Here is an 11,373-nt window from a genome sequence, read left to right on the forward strand (position 1 = left end):
ATGTGAATATGACTGAAAAAATTCATTTTTTCTGAAAAGGTGGCGTCTACTTACTTGTGACCACGCTGTGTATATATATATATATATATATTTAATGCCTGGTTAACTTAGAATCTTTCTAATTTCACTTTAGTACTCCATTCAGTAAAAGAACGAAGTATATGATGTACGTCTAGGACTGAGTTAACATAAATAAGTACTGGAATATGCAACAGGTAAGTTAACATTATGTAACATACTTGATACAACTACTTCCAGAACACCTTTTACTATATGTAACAAAAACATAGTTTTAATAGGTGTATTTTCATACGTATTAAGGTCTATAATTTCTCGCTCTAACGGTGTTTCCATATGATGGATGTATGGATTGTTAATACTTGATTTAAAAACAATAACATTTTTAGGAGTAGCTCGCCTTTCGTGAAAGAAGTATCAAATTCAATCCCGGAATTGACAAATGCATGGCACTCAAGTTTCAATATTTTTGGGCTGGCAGATAAATCTTTTAACGAGTTTTGAAATAACTCACTTTAATGCTGTCATATTCCATTTGTAGTCGTGTGTTGATAGACCTTAATTCTCGGCTCTGTGTTTCCATTTGTTCAAGTTGGGCCTCGAGTTCAGCTTCCAGCTCTCGACTACTTTCCTGGAACTCTTCTAATTCCTGCTGGTTCTCTTGCCATCTAAAGTACGTTTCAGTTATTGCATATACGAATTTATACACTATGTTTTTATAATTAATCTTCTATATACTTTGGAACAAAATACAGAACAGGGCTAATAAAATATAGGTTAAATAATTATCATTTATAGGCTGAGAAAGAAAATCACATTAAAGAACATTTGTCATTATGTTTACATTAAAAAAAATCTTAATTGTTTTCTTTTGTCACTGCAAACCTCCATGACTAAAACAAACAAACACTAAATGTACATTAACTGTGACATAGCATAACGACAACCTTTCAGTATGAAAATTATACTTACAACATTAAAATACCGTGAATTGGCTCAAAATGCCTGATTGTTCAGACGCAACATCTAGACTAGGGGTGCAAAATGAGGGTCCAGGGGTGCGCGGAAGAGGCCTTTACAAGGACCGTTTTTCCCAAATGTCGCCAAGAGGAAATTAATGCACACTTTTTATGGGAGAGGTGCGAGGGCCACAAAAGTTTGGGAACCATTGATCTAGACTCAATTCCTATACTTCAAAACCATTTCGATATTTAAATTTGCTTTTTTCTTAGGCCAGTTCGATGATTCGACCTACTTCTTTCTGAGGTCAGTACGACATTTTGCCATGGTCGCTAGACACGAGAAAACTAACGACTGCAAATTCACACGTCGCGCGTAAACCATCCAACTGAAATCCAGTTGTTAAAGATTTCCCTGCATAATAAAGGTAGGGGTACCGTCTGGATCATGACCCATCACCTGATTAAACCAAAGTTTACAATAGACCAATTACTGCCTCTTTACTCTGAAGAATGTTCTTGCTTTTCCAGTCCAGGGTCTGCATTCTTCAAAATGCACCATGTCAGTGTATTACATGGCTAATATAAACACACATAGCAATGTAATTCACTCCACTTGATGAAGTCTAGTAGCAAGATAAAGATATCATCTGATAAAGAAGTGTAATCTATTTCGCTTGATGAAATCTGATGGTAAGATAGACTTTGTTGACAGCAACCTACAACAAAGTGAAACCTACTTCGCTAGATGGAATCTAGTGGTAAGATAAAGACTGTTTACAGCAACCTACAACAAAGTGAAACCTACTTCGCTAGATGGAATCTAGTGGTAAGATAAAGACTGTTTACAGCAACCTACAACAAAGTAACCTACTTCGCTAAATGGAACCTGTTGGTGAGATAAAAGCTAGATGAAACCTGTTGGTGAGAGAAGTCTTTGTTGACAGCAACCTACAACAAAGTGAAACCTACTTCGCTAGATGGAATCTAGTGGTAAGATAGACTGTTTACAGCAACCTACAACAAAGTGAAACCTACTTCGCTAGATGGAATCTAGTGGTAAGATAAAGACTGTTTACAGCAACCTACAACAAAGTGAAACCTACTCTGCTTAATGAAATCTGGTGGTGAGAAAAAGCTTTGTTGACAGCAACCTACAACGAAGTGAAACATGTTGGTGAGAGAAGTCTTTGTTGACAGCAACCTACAATAAAGTGAAGCCTACTTCGCTTAATGAAATCTGGTGGTGAGATAAATCTTTGTTGACAGCAACCTACAACGAAGTGAAACCCACTTCACTAGATGAAACCTGTTGGTGAGATAAAGCTTTGTTGACAGCAACCTACAACGAAGTGAAACTCACTTCACTAGATGAAACCTGTTGGTGAGATAAAGCTTTGTTGACAGCAACCTACAACGAAGTGAAACCTACTACACTAGATGAAACCTGTTGGTGAGAGAAGTCTTTGTTGACAGCAGCCTACAACGAAGTGAAACCTGTTGGTGAGAGAAGTCTTTGTTGACAGCAACCTACAACGAAGTGAAACCTACTTCACTAGATGAAACCTGTTGGTGAGAGAAGTCTTTGTTGACAGCAACCTACAACAAAGTGAAGCCTACTCTGCTTAATGAAATATGGTGGTGAGATAAAGCTTTGTTGACAGCAACCTACAACGAAGTGAAACCTGTTGGTGAGATAAAGCTTTGTTGACAGCAACCTACAACGAAGTAAAACCTGTTGGTGAGATAAAGCTTTGTTGACAGCAACCTACAACGAAGTGAAACCTGTTGGTGAGAGAAGTCTTTGTTGACAGCAGCCTACAACGAAGGGTCGTTGAAATACTTTTATGTTCTGTTCCTACTGGAAACCCGCACAGGTAATTTAAGTACAAAATATCAACTAATTCGCAGACTTGTTAGAATGTTTCATTAAACTCTATCAAAATCGGATTTGTTGCTTACTCGTCGTACACGTTGTTTATTACACATACAAAATAAACAACGTAAAGCTGGTACTGGACACGCGTCGATACTGAAACCATACATTACAGTAGCTGACATGGATGATGTAAAGCTGTTACTGTACAAGCCTCGATATTGAAACCGAACATTACAGTACCTGACATGGATAACGTAAAGCTGTTACCGGACACGCGTCAATACTGAAACCATACATTACAGTAGCTGACATGGATGATGTAAAGCTGTTACCGGACACGCATCGATACCGAAATCAAACATTACTGTAGCTAAGATAGATGACGTAAAGCTGTTACCGGACACGCATCGCTACTGAAACCGAACATAACAGTAGCCGACATAGATGACGTAAAGCTGATACTGGACACGCGTCGATACTGAAACCATACATTACAGTAGCTGACATGGATGATGTAAAGCTGTTACCGGACACGCATCGATACCGAAATCAAACATTACTGTAGCTAAGATAGATGACGTAAAGCTGTTACCGGACACGCATCTCTACTGAAATCGAACATTACACTAGCTGACATGGATGATGTAAAGCTGTTACTGGACACGCATCACTACTGAAACTGAACATTACAGTAGCTGACATAGATGACGCAAAGCTGTTACTGGACACGCATCACTACTGAAACCGAACATTACAGTAGCTGACATAGATGACGTAAAGCTGTTACCGGACACGCGTCGATACTGAAACCGAACATTACAGTAGCTGACATAGATGACGCAAAGCTGTTACCGGACACGCATCGCTACTGAAACCGAACATTACATTAGCTGACATGGATGATGTAAAGCTGTTACCGGACACGCATCACTACTGAAACTGAACATTACAGTAGCCGAAATAGATGACGTAAAACTGATACTGGACCGAAACCATACATTACAGTAGCTAACACATAAATGATGTAAAGCTGACATTTACGGCTGCTTCGATAATGAAATCAAACACTTTAGTAATTAAAGTGTATGGCATAAAGGTGACATTTTTCGCATTTATCGATAATGATTGGTTTGGATTGTTTTGAATTTCACGCAAACCTACACCAGGGTTATCTGCGCTAGCCGTCCCTAATTTAGCAGTGTAAAACTAGAGGGAAGGTAGCTAGTTATTACCACCCACCGCCAACTCTTGGGCTACTCTTTTACCAACGAATAGTGGGATTGACCGGACATTATAACGCCACCACGGCTGAAAGGGTGAGCATATTTGGTGGGATGGTGATTCGAACCAGCGACCCTCAGATTGCGAGCCGAGCGCCCTAACCACCTGGCCATGCCGGGCCCTCGATAATGAAACAAAGCATTAAACGAATTAAGAACAACTTACGTAACTCTGACAAATATGTTTCGATACACAAATCAGCAAAACCTAAAGCCTTTTCATTAAAATCTACAATCACTAAACCTTTACCTTGAAAAACAGCTGATATTACAAGTACACACTACATATCAACATTAATATTTTTAACGTTTGTCCTAACACCTAAATTCAGGAATTTTTCAGATCTAAACTTTGTTTTGTTTTTAAATAAACAGATAACGCACTGTTTAATGTTGTTGCTGTCAGTATTAAACAAGACTTCAAACATTTCAGAAAGTGATTAAAACGTATTTGACACACACACACAAAATTACTTGTAGTTTCAGTCTAACATTGCCGATGGAAGGAAAACACATCCAAAATGATAAGAATGCAAATAATACAATTTATAATCCAGCTTACTTTTTCTTGTATTCCGAAGCTAAACTCTTGAAATATCGAATTTCTTCTTCTGTTGATTCGAAAGTCGGAATGTCTTCGTTCATTGTTAATCAGCCGGTGTTACGGTTTCTTATTGGTTGTAATAATTTATTGTTCTGAGAGTTACTGATTTTATAACTATAAAAAGCAAGTCACAGGAACTATTTTGTTAACTTTCAGATTATCATTAGATCTAACATCGTATAACGTATGACAATGGTTAATATTATCATTAGGTTTTATATATACTACAAATAAAATATTATAGGTTGTCTGTTGTATCGAAAACGAAACGTCGTGTCAGATACTGTGGCTCTGGACGATTTCTCGGAGATCTCGAAACGTTGATAACACAGAACTGGTCGACTGTTTGTAAAAAAAACAGGATTTGTTCGGCAGGTGTCGTTCCTGGTTCTGTAGGTAAAACAGCAAGGTAAACTTATGACAGTAAACATTGATTACAGTGAGGGTAAGTACCTGCTTTCTAGGTACAAGCTACGAAACACACAAGAAAAACTGGGCCGGCCGATCACCTTGGACTCATCATTTAACGTGGTTAATGGCCTCATGAGGACTACTGTATAATTACAATGTCAAACTGTATACTTTAAAATTAACCCATTTCACAAATATTAAATTACGAAGTCAATTTTCATAATTTAAGATATAAAATAAAGAAAATAGTCTATACTCATCATTCAACGTGGTTAATGGCCTCATGAGAACTACTGTATAATTACAATGTCAAGCTGTATACTTTAAAATTAACCCATTTCACAAATATTAAATTACGAAGTCAATTTTCATAATTTAAGACATAAAATAAAGATAAAATGATTCATTATTTCAAAAACAACTTGAATCACAGCAATAGCTTTTGTTTCTCTTCCACACACACACAACAAAAAAAAGTCACAAAATTGATTTTGATCCTTTTATATCTAGTTTATGTAACCTATTTATTAAAACACCTCATTATAAACTATTAAAATAAATGTAACCGATAAAACCAGCACAGTGTAAAAAGCAGTATAAACTGTTTAACTTTTTAATCATTGTCAAATACTTAATAGAATTTCAGCATATAACATTGCTAGAAATATGGTTTATACAAACAGTGCTTCATCAAGTAACCAAATTACATTTAAAAGATATTTTATAAATCTCAACAGATGATTTAATCACGCATTTTAATAGTATACAGAGGGTTGAGTATGCTATATTAAAACTGTTCTGAACATACAAATCAGCAAGTTGTGACAACCACAGCTGATATAAAGTCACAGTGGAATGGTGTGTATCAGAACTGAATTTTGAAAATTGGTAACTTCCAAGAAAGGTATACAAGCCCATTTCAATGCAAACTATTCACACACCCAGAGATTTTGACTATTTCCAAGGTAAGGAAATCCTTTATACTTAATAATTGGAATATGAATCAGCTTGGGACCAGGACCATCCAAAAAACAAACAAAAAAGATATGTAGCAAGCCATACTCCTACTATGGTAAGCAAAGTGCAGCATCTTTTAACAGGTGAGATTCCATTAACAAAAAAGTTCAGTGACAAATTGTCCATGCATCCCAAGATGCAGTATGTAACAAAATGATCTCTATCTGGGAAAAGAAACAAGTCATATCTATACAAGTTGCTTCCATGACATATCCATTCAACTGTTGCATACCCCAAACATCTGGAAAATTAAGTAGTTATTCAATATGAAGACATGATGATCAATTCACCAGACACAGTGCTAATAGATTTCTGGACAATCAGACTGGGTGTGCTTTGGATGTGAAAGCAATTATATGATGGAGCCTTTTGCAATGGAATCTACACTGCAGGGCTATGGTCAAGATGCACACACATCAGAGAGGACATGTCTGGACATGGACTGTAATGATGTGGCAAGGTTTCAAAATCATTTTCATTATTTACTCAACCTCAATAATTTAATTAACCTTGGTAGACTCAACAGTACTAGCAGGTTCAGTTATTATATTTTCCATAGTAAGATACTTGACTAAAAGGGTGATACTAATCATAGTTCAAATTTGGTTTTACAATATTTAATCTTATCTTAAGAATTAAAAAGGATAAAATAAAGCAATTGCCTTTGATTCCGAGTATAAACAAAGAGTATATCATCTGAATTTTTTTTATCAAGTGATAAAGGTTTCTGATAAGAATAGAATTAGAAACAAGACAGAATTACAATCAGAGCTTAGACTTTGTGTTTAGATGTTACATTCATTTCAACAACACAAAATATTAACAAAGATTCTTGTATAAAATTCAAGTGACAGTAGTCTATACTTCTATCACTTACAGGTAACAATATAGACAGGTAAGATTACAATCACCAATAATATTTAAAAAGAAACAGGTTGACATTAAGCCTATTGAGGTCATCTCTAACCTACCAAAATGCCAGTCTTACTTTTTGTAACCTATCAAATTAACATCATCTGTAGTATGGACTTTCAGTACACAACTAGATATGATGCTTTTGTCAGGTGAAAGGATGACCTTGATGGGTTGAACAAGCTTTTGTTACTTTATCCTCTTTTCTTTGTTACACTTAATTAAACACATGAAATTTTCTGACAGATACATCTAGCTCAAATCACATAAACTAGGCATCATTTCAGTAATAGCCTAATTATAATAAACCTCTTTCCAGAAAAGTGCATCAACAATTTCCAGTTTTATACAAAAATCAATAATCTTCCTATTCAAATAATCATTTCTAAGTACCAGTATCTAGTTAACTAACTCTAGTCATTACACTCTCTCTACATTCTGGTCAATTATTAATTACATTTCAAGTGACAATGCAAGTCAAAACAAGTTCTGATTGGTAAAGAAAATAAAACAATTATCCTTTGTTCAAAAAAACATAGAACTGCAAATAGAATCTTAAGTATAACAGTCACATTTTGTATGCAGCCTCAAACAGCATTTTGAGTCTCTCTCTGTATCATAATTAAAACTAAAATTGCCTAATTCATTTGGAGTAGTCAGCAGTTTTTATACCACACAGAACATCTGTGCATTTCAATACTGAACATTCGAGTAATTGACTAGTACAGTGTTCCTGAAACCATAATATGAAAAATTAAAACAAAAAGTTAGTAGCAATTATTGCTAGCCATCTGCCTTTCCTCTAGTCAGCAGTTTAAAACTAGTGACAATGGCAGATAATTTTAGTAGTTTCTTCTTGTCTATTTTGAAAGTTCAGTAAAAGGTTTACAGTCTCTTGAATAACATAATTTGCTGTGGCTAGAGGTGTACAATTAGTAGTATTTGCTAACTGATTAAACAACACTCTTTACAACCCTTCCTCCCTTACAGAGCAAGAAAAACAAAACAGATGTGTGCTGCCTTCATAACATTTTCAACCACTGCATTATTCTAACATGGTATTATTAATCTTCTTATTTTCATTAAAAACGTTTTTTTTTAAAGTAATTTTCTAATTACCCTTGGTTTCATATCATAGAACTTTCCTACACGTTACCATTTGCAAAAACGTATTTTTTTCCCTAAAATATATTTTGCCACAATTTTTCTTTAAAGATAATCTGGACATTTTCCACTTGGTGAGTGAATCACTAACGTACACTAAATACCACCATTATGTTTGTTATTGAAATCTTAAAACGTGCAGTAATGCTACACCAATTTTCTATAAACAAAGTAAATGGATGGTTAAATAATGAAAACATGTTTTACAATCACTGAGAAATATAACAATGTTTTCAGTTAAAATATACCACAACTGCAATTAGAAATAATTAAGTAGCCAGTTAGCCAATTTATTTATATACGTTGTTTGAATACGATAAATATAAAGATAACATCCAATAAATATTCGAGACACCATGATATGTTTTAGTTGCCTACCATACACATTGAACAGTACACTTAACTTCTCTGATTTGATGATAATTTTATTTGGGGAGCATAATTAAACAAACCTTGTCCACAAACATTGCTACTCAATAAGACCATAGTATATCTAATAAAAGGTTAAAAGTACCAAAAGTTTAAACAAAGGACCAAATATACAAAAAGACACCCTTATTAATCCTTAAGCAAACTCCAGTTAATCGACTTCTTTATGAGAGCACAAAGTTTTCAGTGCAAACTGCAGAGTTGTATTCATTGTTAAAAAACATGACCCATTATTCAAGTTATCTAATTTCTTCTTACCGAATAAAATTTCTGGAGCATTCAAATAGATATAATTTAACACAAACTAAAGAATACAACAAAAAAACCTCATAAACCTATGTATTTATTCTATTACATGATAGTCTTCCTCTATCCAGTCATATTTCAACATTCTTTATAACTGTTTTCCAAGCTGATATGGCACTATAACAAGATTTCAACCAAAGCCTGTATAAAATCTAAGGAAAACATTAGAAAACCAAGATATTACAGACAATTCTTTGTTTCACATGTTTATAAGTGTGTTTACAACAATAATATGTTTAGGGACAACATGGGGCTTGTTGGTCCATCTCCGCTGTCCCATCCTCTAAACTAAGCTAAAACTATTAATAAATAAATTTTTTAAAATCTTAAAGCCTGCCCTTATTATTCATATACTTATCAAGCTTTTTCATAAACTCACTTACATTTATTGCCTCCATAACATGTGAAGGCAACCCATTTCAAAGGCCAACCACTCTGTTAGAAAAATGAAACTGTCTTAGTTCAAGATGACTCTTACCTTGCCAAAATATATATTTGTGTCCTACTATTCTCACTGTTAAGTACAAAAAAAGATGATATATCAACATTATCAATTCCCTTTACAAACTTAAACACTTCAATCAGATCCCCTTTAACTATTCTTTTTTCAAGAAAAAACATTTGAAAGATTCAATCTCTCCTCATACGACAACTCCTCCATCCCAGGCACCACTCTAGCAACCCTCCTCTGAACCCTTTCCAACAGTTCAGTGTCCTTCCTAAGGTAAGGAGCCCAAGACTGAACACAATACTACAAATGTGGCCTAATGGTCAAACCAGTGAGGTATATATTGGAATTATAACCTCTTTAGACTTGTATTCAATATTTCTGCAGATACAGCCTAAAATCCTATTTGCTCTACCACTAACAACAGCACACTACTTGTATCTGATCAACTATTGCACCCAGATCTCCTACTTTCATGATACTATTAAGGTTATTCCAAATTATACTTACAATTCAAATTATAACTCACATGCAATATCTTGCATTTGTTATAATTAAAACCCATTTGCCATATATCTGCCCAACTGAATAATTCCTTTTGTAAAGCAGCAGCATCCTCTTCACAGTTAGCAACACCCAAGACCTTAATATAATCAGCAATTTAAGTAATTTATTGACCATTCCTTCATCTATGTCATTAATGTAAATCAAAAAAAGCAAAGGTCCTAAGATTGAACCCAGAGGTACTCCAATTATGACATCAATATAGTTTAACTAAACTCCATTTATAAAAAACCCTCTACTTTCTTCCATTCAGCCACTCTTCTATCCAATTAGCTAACTTATCTCCAACACCTATAGAGATTATCTTTTCACAAGCCTTTTATGTGGCACCTTCTCAAAGGCTTTCTGAAAAATCCAGATATACAAATCTACACTTTTACCCTCATCTACATAAGCAGTAACCTTTTCAAAGAATGTTAAAAGATTTATAAGGCAAGATTGTCTCTTCGTGAAACCATATTTACTATACAATAAAATTCTAAACTTTGTTAAATGATTTTGCAAAGCATCTCTTATCAGACTTTCCAAAACGTTTCCCACAACTGATGTAAGACTAATGGATCTATAATTACCGGAATAATTTTTATTCCCTCCCTTGAAAAGAGGGGTTACATTAGCTAACTTTCAATCTTTTGGCACCTGCCCACTATTCAAGGACTTAAAAAAAATAGTAGCAAGTGGCTTACATATCCAATCCTTAACCTCATTTAAAACCCTTTTTTGTTTCCATCTATCAACTGTTCAAGATGTGGAATACTGCTTCAATCTTTGTTAGTAAAAACTGAAGAAAAAGCAAAATTTAATATCCCAACCATCTTATAATCATCAGATACTAACCTTCCTTTATCATCCCTCAAGGGCCCTACCCCCCATCCTAACATTTTGTTTACCCTTAATGTATTTAAAGAAATCCTTACTTTTCTCGTACATCCTTTTTGATGTCCTACTTTCCTGCTTCACCAACTTTCTCGATCTTCTAAATCTACCATCATACCAGCAAATTTAAATTTCATAAACTTGTAATGCTTTTCTTTAATTTTATCAATGTTGAGGCTTAAGTGTTGTATCAAAAATAGAGCTGGGAGATTTAATCAGTTAATGTTATGAAAATAATCAACTAATCAACATTATGATTCACTGATTACTAGTTATTATTGCAACTATCAATTATTTGAAGTTATGATTCAATCATTTGTCATGAAAATAATCAAGTAATTGAAATTAAGGTTTATGATTATTTACTGTTTTAGACTATTTTAACTATTCAAGTGATCAAAATATTGCAATTATGTCTAATATAACATAATGTTTTGGGACAACATAGGTCCTATTGGTCCATCTCGGCTGCTCCATCCTCTGAACTAAATTAAAATAATTAAAAA

The 11,373-nt window shown here is 34.4% G+C and overlaps 1 protein-coding gene across 3 annotated transcripts in view; it reads right to left on the bottom strand.

The window, feature by feature from the left end:
• Positions 1-11,373, bottom strand: part of LOC106465484 (nuclear distribution protein nudE homolog 1-like) — a 32,321-nt gene that overhangs the window by 17,028 nt on the left and 3,920 nt on the right. For 2 of the 3 annotated variants that reach the window (XM_013925713.2, XM_022393395.1), the window contains exons 2-3: positions 4,699-5,130; positions 533-686 (exon numbers count right to left, since the gene is read on the bottom strand). In XM_013925713.2, coding sequence (XP_013781167.1) covers positions 533-686; positions 4,699-4,781 — 237 coding nt within the window. In that variant the 5' untranslated portion in view covers positions 4,782-5,130. The remainder of the gene's footprint in view (positions 1-532; positions 687-4,698; positions 5,131-11,373) is intronic. The other variant, XM_022393396.1, reaches the window with a different exon arrangement.

This window comes from Limulus polyphemus, unplaced genomic scaffold (assembly GCF_000517525.1).
Source record: "Limulus polyphemus unplaced genomic scaffold, Limulus_polyphemus-2.1.2 Scaffold1959, whole genome shotgun sequence".
NCBI lineage: Eukaryota > Metazoa > Arthropoda > Merostomata > Xiphosura > Limulidae > Limulus > Limulus polyphemus.